This window comes from Taeniopygia guttata, chromosome 1A, assembly GCF_048771995.1.
Source record: "Taeniopygia guttata chromosome 1A, bTaeGut7.mat, whole genome shotgun sequence".
Lineage (NCBI taxonomy): Eukaryota > Metazoa > Chordata > Aves > Passeriformes > Estrildidae > Taeniopygia > Taeniopygia guttata.
In genome coordinates, this window is record NC_133025.1 from 68,553,979 (window position 1) to 68,571,619 (window position 17,641).

General features: G+C 39.5%; 1 protein-coding gene across 10 annotated transcripts in view; it reads left to right on the plus strand.

Moving 5' to 3' along the window:
- The window catches only part of MICAL3 (microtubule associated monooxygenase, calponin and LIM domain containing 3), a 172,873-nt gene that overhangs the window by 78,377 nt on the left and 76,855 nt on the right, over positions 1 to 17,641 (plus strand). For 4 of the 10 annotated variants that reach the window (XM_072923833.1, XM_041713711.2, XM_072923831.1 and 1 more), the window contains exons 10-20: positions 966 to 1,092; positions 1,611 to 1,704; positions 2,836 to 2,983; positions 4,231 to 4,427; positions 5,330 to 5,445; positions 5,937 to 5,999; positions 6,723 to 6,896; positions 7,901 to 7,993; positions 13,300 to 13,392; positions 15,466 to 15,522; positions 17,343 to 17,447. In XM_072923833.1, the coding sequence (XP_072779934.1) occupies positions 966 to 1,092; positions 1,611 to 1,704; positions 2,836 to 2,983; positions 4,231 to 4,427; positions 5,330 to 5,445; positions 5,937 to 5,999; positions 6,723 to 6,896; positions 7,901 to 7,993; positions 13,300 to 13,392; positions 15,466 to 15,522; positions 17,343 to 17,447 (1,267 nt within the window). The remainder of the gene's footprint in view (positions 1 to 965; positions 1,093 to 1,610; positions 1,705 to 2,835; positions 2,984 to 4,230; positions 4,428 to 5,329; positions 5,446 to 5,936; positions 6,000 to 6,722; positions 6,897 to 7,900; positions 7,994 to 13,299; positions 13,393 to 15,465; positions 15,523 to 17,342; positions 17,448 to 17,641) is intronic. The other 6 variants (XM_030263614.4, XM_041713709.2, XM_041713710.2 and 3 more) reach the window with 2 other exon arrangements.

The window sequence follows — 17,641 nt, forward strand, 5'->3', positions numbered from 1 at the left end:
CCTTCAATGGCAAACCAGATGAAGATGTAGGAGGTGCCTTTAAAGTACCAGATACAAAAGTTCTTGCTGTCTCCTATTATCTTGTGAATGCTTTTTATTATTTCCTTGTAAGGAAGCTGTGACCTGCTGTTTGTCATGGTCACTTTGTTTCCTGTAAGCCAAACAGCATCTTGTCTCTCTTGAAGTATGTGTCAATCAGCTTTGCCTGAGTGTGGTTTTGGTGACTCAAGGGGCTCTCTTGGCAATCAGAACCTGAGTAATTAGGAGATGGAGTAAGTAAAAACAGCAGTTTGTAGGTCCTGTTTTCAACTTCAGCAACTGCTGAATCTTCTGACCATCAGGAACCATCGTATAATTTCTAAAATTGCACAATGGCATAATTCATACTTGAGATTCCATTTGTTTGAATTAAAAAAAAACAGTGAGGAAAATAATGTTGCTGTTGAAGCCAGACTTCAAAACCTTTCCATTAGCCACTTCAGACAGCAGTAAGATCTTCCCTGGGATTTCTCTTCCACATACTGAATAAACTCAGTTCTCTTGGCCTCTCCTGGCAGGGCAAATGCTCCAGTCCCCTTGGTGGCCCCTCTTCCTAAGCCCTTCCTCATTGTCTTTATTGTACCAGGCAGCCCCTTCAGTTTCGCTTAGTGTATTGTTCTCTTCCCTACTTTGAAATTCTGAAGTTGTATTAAAGTGCAGATTTTAATATGGTTATGCTGACTCTTATCAATGTAGTGTCTGAAGTGGTTAGATTTCTGATTTGAATGTTTATCTCTCCAGAGTTTACTTAGTAGTGGTGATACATCTCTCATAAAAAAAAAAAAAAAAAACCACAAACAAAAACAGAACAAAACCTTAAACCAGCCAAAAGAAACCAAAAACCCCAAACCACCACAAAGCCTAAACAAAAGAAATGAACCAAAACAAAACCCCAAACTATTTTTTTTGTGTGTTATTTTCCCAAGGGAAAGCATTTATAGGCTGCTGCCTCAGACCACCCCAGAGAACGTGAGTAAAAACTTCAGCCATTACAGCATTGATCCTGCCACCCGATACCCCAATATCAACGTCAACTTCTTGCGGCCACAGCAGGTAAGTCACAAATGGTCCTGCTGAGTGCTTGCAATCCTCAGTGTCTCTTCTCAGGTGAAGCTATGCCACTGTTTTGGGAACAGAGAGTGATGTGTGTGTAACATGGAAGCAGTGAAAGGCAGTTGCATCAGTCAAGAGTAAACTTTTGTAGTGGAACAAATTCCTTTTTAGGAATGTTTGATTTTGATAATTTTAACTGTGATATAATGATATAGGAAACCTTTAATTTTGTGTCTTCAATGTGTGCGTGTGCATTTTCTTTGTAATAATCCAGCCTAGCAGTCTGTCATTGCAATTTGGTATCCACTGAGCAGCAGCAGTCAGCTGGACTGTTCAGCACTGATGAGCTCATCCTTGCTGTTGTGAGGTTCTTGGGGTAGGATTTTTGCTACCTGCAAGTACTTATCTTCCCTTTTGTACCTTGGGATGTCTCCTTATTGTCTTTTGGTTATTTCTGTGTGTATCTGGGGTGCACGGCATCTGTTGATCATCTTAAGTGTTTGTGTGTGTCATTTTAGGTACGCCACTTGTATAATACAGGAGACTTGAAAGACATTCACCTGGAGATAGAGAACTTTGTGAACTCCAGGACACCAAAGCTGACTCGAAATGGTAGGCCTGGCTGCTGTCATATTCCTTTTGGTATTCTGGAGCTGGATTAGTGCGGGAACTAGAGGGCAGCAGGGATATGATTTAACCATTCTCTTAATTTAGAAAATGTACCCAGTAATTGTTTTGTCAACAGTCTGAGCTTACAAATTTTCAAGTTTCCATTAGCATGGGAATTTATTTTTGTTTGCTTAATTTCCCTTGTTTTATAATGCTGTTAATTTTCTAAGCATATTTGTTTGTATAGGCAATTCTTTTCACCTCCTTTATCTCTAGCAGTGCCCTTGCTTTAAAGTGCAGAGGCCTGGACTGAGTTTACTCTAACAGTAGACTCAGAACTCTTACAAATGTATCAGAAGGTATTGCTTGTGCAGTCTTGCATGTTCCTGCTTTCCTTTTCTTCCTCTCATCTCTCAGCTAAATGAAACCTCACTTTGCTTGCATTATTCTGAGAGCTAGATGCCTTGTGATAAGCATTTCAGTAGCTGTCTCCTTGTCTCTACCCTGAGGGGTATGTCAGACTTTTCCTTTTGCAGCCTTGTCTTGGATGCCCAGATAGTGTTTTGGGATTCCCAGAGTGGCTCTTTGCTGCTAAGCCTCCCTTTCACTGCTGAATAGCTGCCTAGTCTCTGCTCTTTGCCCTGCTGCCATGTCCCTTTAGGCTGTAATCTCATCAGATCTTCTGGTAAAACAAGGTCAGAATAGGTCAGTGCTTTTAAAGCAAAGTTTTCAAGGGAGAAGTTGTTACAGCAGTACATTTGTAGTTCTTCCACTAGAAGTAGTATATCTGGGCTTTAGAGAGCGTTGCTACTGTATGTCCTTTTGATCATATTTAACAAGCCTTTGCAACTGTTTTATATTTCCTGGGGCTCTTTTACAATAGCTAGGGTGAAAAGTCTGGCAAGTTAGAACTTAGATAATTACTTTTCAGCAAATTAAAAATACTTTCTTGGATTTAAAATAGATATTGATAGTATTTTTAAAAGAGAATAAGAATCCTGTCCTCCATTACCCATTGTAGAAGGAGCTTGTTTTTTATATTAAGGTTTTGCTTGTTGATTTATGGGGTTTGTGTTGTACTTAGAATTTGAGCTGTTGTGCATTTCTATTTTGAAATGTGCTATTTTTTTACAGAGTCTGTAGCTCGCTCTAGTAAATTGCTCAGTTGGTGTCAGAGGCAGACTGATGGATATGCTGGTGTTAATGTGACAGATCTCACAATGTCATGGAAAAGTGGCTTAGCTTTGTGTGCCATTATCCACAGATACCGTCCAGACTTAATGTGAGTAACTGGCTGCTTCAAATGACTGGGAAGAGCAGGAAATTAGTGGTATTTGGAACTAATAATATGGAGTTGGAGGCAGTGTATTTGTGATTTATGAAGAAATAGATTGAAATGAATTCAATTAAACTTGATAGAAACCAACATCCAGTGATTCACTAGCAGAGTGGAAGGTCATGATAGCTTGATGAATTTGAAAATAAATGTGTTGTCATTTTCCCTTCTGGATGATTTGGCAGAATTAAGCTTCAAAATGGTACTGACTGGAAAGCATTATTGACTGACAGATTTTATATGTGCAGTGAGTAAGAAACAGTTCATAGCTTCAGTTAAATCTCTTGTGAACAAGTCTCTGCACGGTCCTTTATAAATTTCCTGTTTAACAAAGCAACTCTTTCTAAAGACTTTCAGGCTCTTTCTAGAAGTAGTGACCCACAGCCTAAATAAAGAGGTTGTTACTGTTTGCACACTGACTTAGTGGTTGGGTGAATAGCAGAGGTGACCTCTAAAGAGATGTATTGGGTAAAACAGTGCCCAGATTCTAGAATGGGAAACACTGTCTGAAAAAAGTGATGATAGCAAAGACTCTGGTACTTTAATCTGAAATGTCTCCAACCTCACAAAGGGACATCAGAAAAAGTAAATTCTAGAGCTGTACTTGAAGACATAATCCACTGTAAAACATACTGAAAAATTGTGGAGTTATTCCAATCCATATGCACTGAATTACTTCTGTATTGATGTACTTGAGTTAACCTGAGCTACACTGTTTAATAGCTTTATAGCTTGTGGAGAGGTCAAACAGCTTTTGAAGTGGTTCATGTGACTCTCTACAAGCTACAGCTTTTTATATAGTTATACAAGTTTTGGAAAAAGCTAGCAGGACAAAAATATGGATCAATCAGGAGAAAAGAGGACAAAAAGTCAAGATTTAATTTAGTTCCAAACGCATGGAAGATTTTATGTAGGGGGAAACGTACAGTCTTCCAGTAAAGGAGGAAGTGGAGATGTATTTCAGGGGATAATGCTTTTTGAGAAGAAAAGGCTAGGTGTTTAGGAGGAGCAAACAAATTTTAAAATAATATATTTGAGCCAAAGTTTGCTGTAGTTAAGTAGCATCAACTTTGTCAGGTTGATGGCAAATAAAATTAACATTTCAAATAACAAAAAAAAGATGGATATCCAAGTTCTTTCAGAAGACTGGTTTCTACTTGATTCAGTGCAAGGCCTCTTTTTACCCTTTGCAGAGACTTTGATTCCTTGGATGAGCATGATGTGGAGAAGAATAACCAGCTGGCCTTTGACATTGCTGAGAAAGAGTTTGGGATATCTCCCATCATGACTGGAAAGGAAATGGCATCTGTTGGAGATCCAGATAAGCTGTCGATGGTGATGTACCTCACACAGTTCTATGAGATGTTCAAAGACACCATCCCCTCTAGTGGTAAGCATTTTGGGGCACTTCTGTGGGATTTAAAGACTTCTCCAGGGTGAATGTGTGTGTGTGTCAGTTAACTGTCATGCTGCTTCTGCATGAGCACATTGAATAGTTACTCACTATAGCTTTACAATACACAATGCTGACTTGTTACTCGTGCTGATAAAGACCACGTTAGCAGGAGCAAAATAAGGAGTTAATATACAATAATGTCCTCAAAAGTTCTAAACTCACTTCACTACTGCTAGATAAGTTTTCTGCTTTCTTACTATTGTTTGTCTTAGCAAATGTTAGATGCCTTGCTAGTAGCTGTTGAACAGGTAGTTTCAAAACACAAGCTGAGTTTTATACCTGTTTATCATCTGTGAATGGTGAGACTAACTTCAGGCCACTGAGGAACAAACCATCTTTGATCAGAACTGAAAGATGTAATTACCTAACCCAAATCAATATGGCCAGCCTTTAAATATTGATGATGTTGTTACTGCTCTGTATTACTGATGATCTTAATTCACATGTATCTCTCTGGTGAGGGGAAAAAATTTGGTTTAATAGCCTTTTAAATATATAGTATGTATCATGTATTATTTCTAAAACTCTGGACTGGTTTTAAGGATACTGATGTCCATGTTCTTTAAATCATGCTCTTTAAATGTAAAAGTAAATAGAGTAAACACAGCTTCTGTTATGGGTGGTTATAAATCCTGAAAGAACTGCTTTGGGCAAAATGAAAAAGCAGAATAGCTGAGAAAGGCATTAATTCTAGATGTTAGTCATTTTGTACAGAGAATTTAAGAAAAAGACACTATGCTAAAAAGAATCACTGAGTCCCTCAGTGGAGTATTTAATACCAGCACCACAGAAAAAAAAACTTCATGGCATTCCCTTGTTCTGCCTGTTGTCACTAGCCGATAGCCTGGAGCTGAATGCAGAAGAAAAGGCTGCCCTGATTGCCAGTACCAAGTCTCCCATCTCCTTCCTCAGCAAACTGGGACAAAGCATCTCTCGGAAGCGCACTCCCAAGGTAACCAGGCACAGCCCTGGGAACACCTGTTTCTGGCAGGCTGCTGTCCAAGCATGGAACTAAAAATGCAGATGTTGGTGTTTGTTAGCATGGTCAGTTTGCAAGAGACCATGTCTTCACCAGCTCTTGGTATGGGACAATACATGACATTTATGACTGGAAAAGTACATCTGTAGTATGTACTCTCGGTGGTGTATTTCAGTCTTAAAAGCTTCACCTTGTGGTAGTATTTGGGCATATATTTTCTCTTGGAACATAGCTAGTTGCTCAGTTTTTGATGATTTGAAAGCGTTGAAGAATTGTCCAGTTGAAGGTAACAATCCCCTAAGGAGTATATAGGAAAAATCTTTCATAAACAAATGGAGAATAAGCATGGGGAATTAAATAAGCTTTGCAACTAAACTGATTAAGAGCACTGATGACACTTATCTCAGCCCAGAGAGGTATGAGAGTTATTTTTGTTTTCTCTCCCCTACTCCTTCTGTTTTCAGGACAAAAAAGAAAAGGAACTGGATGGTGCAGGAAAGAGGAGAAAAACCAGCCAATCTGAGGATGTAAGTATTACAGTGAGATGTGTCAGGGAGCAAAATAAATAGTAGGCACCTTTTTCCCCACTTCAGTTTTTCATTTTTTTAATATCCAGGCAAGGATTATATAGGATTTTTTAGATAAAATTTAATTATTCTTCAGGGGTTACACTTTCATGGTATCTTTAGTGCAAATATTTTACTAATGATTATGAAAGATTACTACATAACAGATGAAATGTTGTCGTTCCCTGATGTTCTCTTTTCATTGCAAATTACTATGTTTTGATGAGGACATCAGCGCTCAAAACTTCTCAGTAAAGTTGTGCGGTATTTTTAGAAGCTTGATGCATATTTAAACTTTAACCTTGGTTTGTGCAAAAGCATACATTTTCCAGTATGCCCATAAGGCAGTCTTTCAAATTCAATGTTTGTGGCCAAATGGGTACAGGTGAATTAAAATTCAGTGCTTTGGGTTTGTTGTTTAAAGATGATCCTTTGATTTATGTCAAGGGCTTCACAGGGGCGTTTCAGCTGAGGTCTTTTTGGTAGGTTTCAAATAAGATTGAAAAGATCAGTAAAGTGTAACAGAACATTTCATGACTTGCCAAAGGAAATTAAAATCTGAGCTTTCAAGTGAGTCTAAGAGATTTGTTATCTATAGCGTAAGAGACTTTTCACAGCAAAGGGGTAGAAAGGAAAAGGTGATCTGGTTGTATCTTGTTAAATTTTGATGTCACTGATTGTTAGGAGGACCTCCCACGAAGCTACAGAGAAGAAAGGCCCACATTAGTGAGTGCCCTGACAGAGAGGAGAATTGATGCTGCCATTGGGAATCAGAACAAAGTCAAGTCCATGGCAACCCAGCTGCTGGCCAAGTTTGAAGAGAATGCACCAGTGCCGTCCTCAAACTTACGAAGACAGGTAGGAGATGGATAATAAACCCCTTTGTTTTGGAATTGTAGAGGAAAGCCATGAATGATAGCATGCATTCTTCAAGACTGGATGCTAGTGTGGCTTTTCTGCTTCGAAGGCTCTCCTAAAGAAGAGTGAAGTTTACCCAAAGCTTAAAATTTACAAGTACATGGTGGAGAAGACCAGCAATTGAGTTTATTTTATAACTACTATTGCTCTTTAAAAGCTTTCCAGGAATGTTCTGCTTATGCTGTTTAAGGACAACCATTTGATTTCTGATTTGAAAATTTTCATATCAGGTTACATCTGTCTGTTCTTGTGAACTGTGATTAAGCTTTGTTTGTATGTGTGCAGCAGATAAATGCCTGGGAGTTTCTTGGCAATCAGGGTATTTGTGTCATTCCAAGTGAGGCTCATTTGTTCTCTGGGATGGTATCTGAACTGCTCCAACTGCAGGGAAGTTGTCTTTGAAGTTAGATTGAGTCACTTCAAGCTGCTGCTGGCAGTGCGGTGTCAGCAGGATGAGGCTCAGTGTGGTTTAAGTGCCAGAGTCCTTGCTCTGCTGCATGAGTCCATCTCCACAGCTTGTGCCAAGCTCTGTGCCATGGCCACATCGTGAGTGGGACCTGACCTGGCTGCTAGAAAGCCAGGTTACATTTGTCTCTGCCACACTACATATCAGCATTAGTAGTGTAACATAATCAGAATGGCCATGTCTATCCACACAATAAAATGTTTCTTCAGCCGCTGCACATTGGCTGGCATACTCAGCCAATGATTTGAAGAAACAATGAAATGAAAGGAAAGGTCCAAAAATATGTGAAGTTTCCCATTTTTGGATTTTTTTTTCCTTTTTATATTTTACTTGCTAAATGAATTCCCCCCTACCCTATTTTTTTTTCTTAAATGTTTGTTTGTCTTATTCTGTATTCCATTCCTATGGCTTTCTTTGAGTTTCCTTCACTATTTTATCTTTCCTCCTTGGTCCCACCTTCCCTACAACCTGCATGCAGCAACCTGTCCTGCCTTACCAAGAGCGTGTCCACAGCCAGCCATCCAGCAGACGAGAGCAGGGCCGGCTTGCTCCCATACCCCAGTGGAAACAGGTAAAGAAACTCATTCTGACTAAGTGCATTTCCTCACCCAACACCAGCTATCACTGTTGTGTTTTTAAGCCAGTCCTTTTCCAGCACCTTGTCCGAGTCTGTTATTTTAAATAACTTCCGGGGAATAAAGTCAACATCTCCCTTTGATGATGAATGGTTTAATGTTTCAAAAATATTTAATCAAATTTTCCCTGCCTCCTTATTCTAGTTTCAGCTTACCAAGACTTTCATGGATGTTGCAGCAGGAATTTTTGCCGTAGAATTTCTAGATCCTTCTATTAGAAATAAGCAATATAAGCAATAATGGAAACTCATGAGGTAAAGATGTCCTATCATCTATGATATTAAAGCTCTTCCTTAACATAAATAGTAAAATTGGTTATCTGTTTTGCTATTCTTGTGTGAAATCTTAGGTATTCTGTAGTTGCAGGAGACTTTCCTATGGGTTCCCTTTCTTTAATGCAGCTCTCCTTGCCAGCTTCTCACACTTGTTGCTTTGCAGACTCCTGTGTTACTGTGAATTCAGTACATTTTAGGTTTTCTTCCACAAATTAGGAACCAACAGCAGAAAAATCAGCAGGTATCAAATTTTATTTTCTCTCCAATGTTTTGGGCCATTGTCATTGCTGCTGTTTTTCTTTCAGCCATGAACTTTCCAAAACTAAGGCTTCTGATAGGTGATCTTTTCAGGCATTTAAGGATACTTACTTTGCTGGCTTCATCTGCTTCCACTGTTTCCCTGTGCAGTTGGCCTCCTCATGTTTCTGAGAGTGCTCAGAGGTAATTTGCTGACAGCCATAATTTGGAGAAACATCTACTTCTCTCTGGCTGTAGTTTAATCAGAGCATACTTCGGAGTCAGGAGGAAGAAGATGACACTACTTTGGAAATTCACTGTTCTTGATGAATATGGATTCATGGTGATCTTCATGTCTGAGGCATTCAGCACAATTAATGCTGCATGTAATGACTGGTGCCCTGATCAAGAAGATTTCTCTTCAAGAAAGAAGACCTAAGCCTAGGGGAGTTATTGTCAACATACTTTGATTTCCTGACTCAGTGTTTGTTCTTCCTTTTGTCTCATCAAAATCTTCTTTATAGGCTTATGAGCATTTTGAGATGGATTCACATCATTCATGATTAAGGCAAAATTTATTTCTCAAGAATACTTATTAAAAAAAAAAACCTGAAGCAAAAAAGCTGTACAATATTAAGTGAATTGATGAGCACTGCTTCCTAGAAAAAGGAAAACTGGATTGTACTGGCTGTCTCTCTCTGGTTTAGCACTTGGAAAATGCCATGTTCCTGCACCCTTGAGATTTCTATTTGAACCTGTTACTGAAAGTTTATGAAGGCTTATAGATAAGCCTTTATAGTGAAACACAAAAGTTCTTATTGTCATTCTTTAATCATTGATAGAAAAAAAAGGACAACTGTTTTTATTGAGGATTTAACTGTTTTTATTGAGGATTTTTCTCCTCACCAGAGAGCAGTTCTTTGGGTTTTTTGTTCTTGTTTATACCTACACTACACAACTTAAAAGAAATTTTAAAAAAGGAAGAAAAAATCTTTCTGCTTTTCCTTGATCTCTGTATAGGAAACAGTCTAGGGCATATCTTTGAAAAATCTTTCTTCAACAGTTTTACTTTCAGAGGATTTAAATTATTTTTCCAATATTGGCAGTGATTGCTTTATGTGTATAATTTCCTTCTCAGTATTGCGCATGGAGATGATCTTTCCTTGAGTGGCTCTACTGCATCAACAGAAGATTATTGATTCCTGGGTCTGGATGTCTTGCGGGATTTGCTGTGCTTTTGTAATGAAGAAGTATAAAACTAGGTCTCAAGGATGCAAAATCTGCAGGACACAGAAGGATCAAAACCCCACTGATAGGGTCCCTGTTCCAAAGGTTCCTTACTGTGTGCCTGGGGAAGGGAAGAGTATGGGTTACCTTTATTCAAAAGCCATGGAGGTGCACTGAGCCATTTATTCTTGACTGAACAGAGACCAGCTGAGACCACTGAGCCAAGCAGCCAGCTTTTCCAAGCCTGGACAGAAAACCCCTCCTGCAGGAAGTTGTTGCTGGAGCAGTACTTTGGCTGGCTGCTGAGATTTCTGGGCAGGCAGAACCCGATAGCTGGACTGGCCTTCTGTGGTGACATTGGTCACTCTGGGTTTATAGCTCGTCCCTGGGTGACAGACTGCCAGCAGAGAAGTGCTGCTGAATACCAGGACCTGTCACTGAATCACAAAATGACCAGGTTGGAAGAGACCTTCAAGTTCAAGCCCATGCCTTACCACCTCAGCTAGACCATGGCACTGAGTGCCACATCCAGTCTTTCTTTAAACACATTCAGGGATGGCGACTCCACCACCTCCCCAGGCAGGCCATTCCAGAACTTTATCAGTGCACATGCTGTAAAGGATTACTATTCCTTCTGACAAGCTCTTTAGTGATGATATATGTTTGCTAGAAAGAGCTGCTCATGAAGCTTTTGGAAAGGTTTCTCATTTGACACAGGGATTGAAGTTCATGAGCAGAAACTTCTGCTGACTGAATATGTCACATAGCAATGACCTTCTAGTGGAGAGTGCTTTGAAGAGGAGAAAAGCAGCTCTGAAGTAGAAAAAAGGTGGAGGGGGTGTTACTGAGTGAAATCACAGGTTGCCTAATGTTCTTATGAGCTGGCAAAATGAGTTGAGATCCTCTCTTTGGGAGAAAGGCAGTTATATGATTGACAGGTTTGGTTCTTCCTGCCTTTTGGAAACTGCATGGAAGAGGAAAGTATATTGCAAAAGCATAAGAGTGGTTGCAAGGAAGAGAATTGCAAAGGAAGTGGTCTGGGTTGGACCCACAGTTCTGGTGAGAAATTGGTATCTGCCTTGGGGTATTGCCTGCTGGTGTCTGTCAGATGGAGATCCTTAGCTGTAGTTGCTTACCAGTTTAAATCTCGATTCTTGCTTTACCCTTGAATCAGGATATTAGGCGAGCAATTTCCTTAAGCTTGTAAGGCAGGATACCTCTGTGTGTTGTATAGGTGGGGTAGAGGTGGCTTGTTAAGAGAAAATTCCTGGAAAGAGTGAAATCCTAGCAGAATATGTTCTGAAGCAGTTTTTACTGTCATCACAAGACCTTTAATGCTGTCTTTCTTGGAAAGGCAATACCTTCCAAAGAGCAAAGGTGCTAAAAACCTCACCAATCTGCTCCTCACAGCATTCTGTGTGGCCTGCATCCCTTCTGAATTGGATTATAAAGTTGACTTTGAGTTATGCTTTGAGGATGTTGACCTGTGTTGTCAAAATTGGTTTTGTGTTTTTATGAGCACCACAGCAGCATCTAATGATGCGTGAAGATACTGTGAAGTGAATGTGCACAGCGGAAATGTAACTTTTTTAATATGATGGAAATATGACCTAAAAAGGCTGGATTGTGTTTCATGGTGTGGTGGTTAATCTCCTCAAATTAATGCCTGCTTGTGTAAGAGCATCTTCCATCATGTGCTCTATGCTTTCTGAGCCATTTTGGCTGCTTTTGGGAAAGAGCATCTCATCCAGGATCGTGAAGCCATTGAAAGCCATATGGTCTGTCCAGAAGAGGATCTGACTGGGCATGGAGACAAGCCTTTTAAATTGAATTTTGCCCCAGATTTCCAGACCCTCAGCTTGTAGCCTTCAGCAGTCTTCTATTGTTCTGTAGGTCTCCTGTCAGCAACAGCTTTTGCATGTAATACATAAGTTTAAATCATGTTTGATGTGTACAAAGATATTTGTAAGATGGAGATTCCACGTGTTTTGGTGCACATCTTTTCTTCCTCTGGACATCTGCTGCTAATTCTTTTGAGACCATTCCCTAGAGTGTGACAAAGAGCAGTAGTGCAAACTTTGCAGTGATTTTGTTGGGATTGTGTCTTTTGAAGATAAGCGATGACTGAGATGACCACAGACAGCAAGAGCTGAAACCTCAACAGGAGAGAACTTAAAACACCAATGACTTCTGCAAATACTGCTTTTTTACCTTGAGTTTTTTATTTAAATATGTTGATTGTTTTCTGCTTTCCTATGGTCATCCTTTTCTTTGCAAACTCAGAAATGCATTCTACTGGAGAACTGACTGATGGAACACATTTTTCATGCATTCATCTAATATTATATTTTGAGATTTGCCATGGAAAAATAAGCAAGTTTGTGAAAATTTTGACATTCGAAATGTAAACTTGGTCATGGACAGATGAAAATCCATGAGCAGCTCTGTGGTTGAGAATGTTGCCATGCTTTGTTAGAAATTAGTGACTTCATAGCTAAGCCTTTTGAAACATATAAATGTTCCTCATCCACTGCAGTGCAAAGTCATATGCTTCAGTTTAAGCTGCTTTTAGCATCTGTTAGAGATAGAGGAGTGTATTATTTATCTAACTGTTTTGTTGAAAAGGAAGAGAGCACCCAAACAGATGTTAGTGCCAGCTCATCTGCAAGGGCAGTAATAAACATCTGTAATATCTCTATACCATGTGCAGATTTTGAGATTTATCTAACATTGGGTTTGGGTACACAGCATTTTGTTTTTTCCCAGTGCAACCATTTCCAGATATGCTCTGGTGAGAGCTCAAAAGGAAAGGAAAAATCAGGCAGAAGGCTCATTAATAACCAAGAAATGTTGGAGAAAAGACTCTACATAACAAGGATTACAGCACTACAAGGGCATGTTTTCTGGTGTGTTATACTGTGGACATTAAGCAGACTATTAAATACAGCTCCATTTTATCTACAAACCAGCTGGATTTCTGTAATAGAATGTAGTATTTTTTAGCTTGCTGGAGATAGTGTAATGTCTGTAAGTTAGAGAGGAAGGATCTGAAACTGGGAGCAGAACACTGAGACTTGAATTGTATTAGTAATGAGCTACAAGCAAGAGTAATTAGGTCAACAGGATGGATATTTTTAAGCATTTTAAGGCATAGCAATAAGTAATTTTTCATGAAGCAGAGAGAGCAGTCCAGTTGTGCTGTGGAGAGTTCCAAGTTTTGCCTTTAACTGATTGTAAGACCTTGACTCAAAAGCTGTTGGTTTAATTGCTCATTGATACAAATCTGTGTTCACTGACTGTCAAATGTGATTGTGTGGCTCTGGGTAAAAACTTGGGTCTCTCAGCTTCAGGTACACTGTGGCTTTAGCTAATTTGAGAGATGTGTGAGCTTAGGATCATGGTCTCAGTTCATGCATTCTGGCCTGTCTCACCAAACCACTGGTAATGTTACCTCTTTTCTACCATTATTATGATTTGTTTTTCTTTTTCTGTTTTAAAAAAAGATGAGGCATAAGGAACGTTCTCGGACCTGCCCCAAAAAAGTGATCATGCTCTCTTCCACTCCATCTTCCTCTCCATCGTATCCCAGGCAGCAGGTGATTCCCTCTGCATGCTCTGTCCCTTTCTCTTCATTGCTGCTTGTACAAGTGACTAGCTCAGTTACCAAACAGCTTATTTACAAATACATTTCCAGTTTTCTTTCAGGTGCTGATGGGGGTTTCTCAAACTCTTAGGTTAGGAAGATAGGGCAGCATTAACTCACTGGAAGCATGAAGAGTCTCCACTGGAGACTGAGATTTTGCTGTAGGCAGATATTTTATCACAGTGCCCTTTCTCAGTTTTGAGATGCAGCAAAGTAGAAATTAAATGTTTGGAGTAATGCAGGGAAAGAAAATTAAACTTTGTTCCATCTCCACTCTCCATTTAAATAGGTGTGACTGGAAATTGCTCTTGTATCCATGAAACCTTTTTAGGATTGCTTATCTGAAGTGGTTTTTGAGTGTTGTAGTGGTCTTCACATGTTCACTGTGGTCCCTCTGTTTCTCCCACACCAGACTCTTGTCTCAGTCTGGCTTTAACCTGGAGCAGTGAGAGCTGTTCTGAGCACACTGTATTAATGTGCATCCAGATGTTTGTGCACATGTATTTGTTGTCCTGGTTATATATTACCTGAAATACTTCTGTTATTTCTGTCCTCTTGTATATTGTCATTGTGTTTCTTTGAGTTGTATCTTTTAAAGTCATTTGTTTTATTTTCCTACTTTCAAATCCTCTTCTTGATCAATCCTGAACTAGAGGTCCTGAAAAGGCAGTTGCAGATCCATAGAGCTGTCGTGACATCCTGTAAGGATTGCACAAATTAATTTCCCCAGAGGTGAAGCTGAGCTGTCTTTGCTGAGCTCTTGAGCCTATAAACTGTAAAGGAGCATTACCTTTTAGCAGAGTAAAACAAGTTTTTATTCTTTGGCAGAAAGTTTGACTTGCCTTATTGCTGTGATTTCTTCAATTTTAATTACATGTTGCAGTTTATCTGGTCTAATTATTGGCAGCCTCCAGGACACACATCCTTTGCTGCCTCTGTGGTGTCTGCATCTGCAAGATAGATCAGCTCTGCCTACTGATCCTATTTGAAACTGTCCTAACAAAAAAGGGGGTTGGTTTTCTGCCATGCTCTGAACAGCAGCCTTTTCAAGAAGTATACAGGAGAGGACATCTAGGTAGAATGGGTGAGGAGAGCCCTTTTCATGAGCAAAGCCTACATTTAAACTGCAGTGTAATGTTATCAGATGATTTGATAGCTAGCTGCCATCCTCATGTCAAAATCCTTTGAAAATCTTGTCGGATACATTTTCTGAAAGAAGAAAGGTTTTCCCCAACCTCACAGATGGAAAAACCAAGGCAGTTAAATGCTGAGTTTTACCTTCTAATCTATAGTGTGAGATTCATTTTTCTTGTAGAGAAATTTGGTTTCGCTCACTAAGGATCTTGTAGCTCTATATTTTCCTTCTGTCACCTCTCCAAGTGTTTGTTTGTCCTGTGTCTTTTTGGTTGCCTAGTTCAGTCATGAAAGCCAGCTACTGCCAAGTGTATTTTGACCATTTTCTATGTTCTGTTTTATGTAAGTCTTCCTTCTTCCAACTCAGGAATTTTTACCTTCTGTCCTACAGAACTCATGTTAGACTCAGTCAGAGTAATCTGCTTTTAGAGGCATTCTTTTTCCTTAGGAATGATTTTTTTTTTCTCTGAAATTGTCTTGGCCCAGGCCTCATAGCAAGTCAGAGGGATCTGTATCCATGTTACACTGATGTCTTTTAAAACCTTTAATTCTGCTCTTCTACTGCATTTATGCTGCCACTTCTTTTAAACTCTCCATCTCCTTCCTCTGAACTAACATCACAGTATGAGTTACATTGAGTATCTTACCATCTTTATTGCACTAATTTGATTACATTGTGGTACTATGTTTTTGTTTATGGCCCTAATATGGATATAAACTTTTTAAAAAAACTCTCTACAGGAGCCAACTTGTTATTGCGAGGTTTAGAATATTCTTAATAAACTTCAGCTCTGGTTGTGGCTTCTTTTATGCCTGCAAAATCAGCTAAAGTGTGTTCTTATTAGGAAGTTGGTCTGTGATTGTTTTTAAGCTCATCATTTGTTGCCTGCAGAGATTCAGGGAACCTGGTGCTGGCTGTCCCGGGGAGCAGAGATCCAGACAGGAAAGGGTAAAACAGCATGAACAAATGGCATGGATGCTGATGACACAAAGCTGTGGTGGATGTGTGCAATACAGAGGTCAAATACAGGGGGTGGTGAAGCACACTTATCCTAATGCTGCTGTTAACACGCTGGAACTGCTGAGAGTCAGTCAGGAGCGATCCTTCTTGTGTGACACCCACATAAATGCATAATAAGCCTTCAGCAGCAGTTGCTATATGCTTTTATTTTGCCCTAGGTTAAGCACTTGAGCTCTTCCCATTCTTTGTCTCTTCCACCTCTTTAGTGAAGTATGCTGTGGCTGTAGCAGAACAAGAAGAGTTATGTTTTGTGCTAATTGATGCGAACATGGTTGCATTGTGTTCACTGCTTGCTTTCTGGATGGTTAAACAACTGGCATTCCATCTTGCCTCCTACAGGCCAAAGTAAAAGGAAAAATGATGAGGCATTATTTAGTATAGAGACTTTGAAGCCTTCTTAACAATTAAATATTCAACAGTCTGTCTGAATGGCTCAGTATTGCACAGAAGCATGGGAAAATAAAAGATAGGCACTCAAAAGGACCGGTTGATTTGAATTCATATTGACAAATTAATTGACATTCCAGTACAGGCTTTGAATGAATTAAGTCATAAATGAGAGCCAGCAATAAAACTGTTGCAACTTCCAGAATGTGTTCTAACAAAAGCCTCTTGTGGGCCAAATGTTTTCTGTCAGGCAGTAGAAAATGAATACACGTGTCTGCAGTGACACAGAAGCCCACAGCTTCATAACAGGCCCCAGTTTTAGTGACAATGATCTAGTAGGAAGGAGTAGGTGGAACAGAAAAGCAGCTTGAAAGTAGAGAGTATTATTAAAGCATTTGAATGGGAAAAGTGTTTCCTGTAAACTGGGTTTGAACCAAATTTTCTGTTCTGCATTGGAGGACAATTAGTAATACAGAGCAGCACCCTGGCATTCTTGACAGATCGAGCCTCAGATTTCTTGATGCACATGTTTGTCGTTCCTGTCCATTTACTTTTGTACTCCACAAACAAATTAGCTGAAGGCTGTGTGATACTGCAGTGATAGTCCTGCCAGGTCTTTTTTCATGTCACCAAGTTTTCATGTCACCTAAACACAACAGTTCAGGTGCATTGATATGAAAGACCAGAATAGCAGAGGTGTCAAATATTTTGCCTGGGATGTATTGGCATGGTAGTGCAATAAGAGCAAGTAGGACAGTGAAGTTGCATAAGTAAAACTGGCAGCTTCTGTGAGTGATTTTGCTGTTCTTTGTTTTATTTAGACAGGCTTATTAAACATGCTCTCTTTGGCATGTAGAGTATTTACTTTGCATATACCACCATCTTTAAGAAATAAATGGAACTGAAATACATTACCCTAAAATGTGTTTCTGTACACAATATCTAAGAAACAAATAGGTACAGGTTGAGATGTTTAAAGGAAATCCTAGAGAATGCAGAACTATGGGGAAATAAACTGACAAATAAAGCCCTTTGTGCATGATAAAGCCACATTTTAAAATTATTTTTTGATGGTAATGCCAGAGAGAAAGGCTATGTGCTTGTTTGATTTTGGCTGCAGCAGTGCTAGGAAGAGTTGTGAATAAAAATTAATTTAACTTTTTTTTTTTTTCTTGGCCCTGAGGGTCAAAACGTAACACTTCATTAGAAAAGCTACATACTGGAGAAAAAAATTCCCAGTTTTCACGTGAGAGCTTTTGTTAATGTTGTGCATGTGATGTCGTACCTTTTGGCTGGCATTGTGGTGTCTCTTCCTTTTTGTGCTGGTTTGTTTACATCCTGCCTCCTTCCTCGTCTCGCAGAGATCTCCTCGTTTGTTTTCTCATGACCAAGTGCCCATGAGTATTGAGCAAAGGGCATGTCAGCTGGCTGCCCTCCTGGAGTCCAGACGTGCACTGAGGCATCAGGTGACTACAGCCCTGCCTATCTGGTGTCCTGGAGCAGTGTGGGAATCTGGTACAGGTGAAATCTTGGGGCAGACAGAGAAAAAAATCACCAAAATATGATGACCACTGCTCTACAGTCATGTGGTTAAGACAACCGTCAAGACTATTTCTGTCTCTATTTATAGAGTCTTTATTTGACTTGCCATTTATTAGCT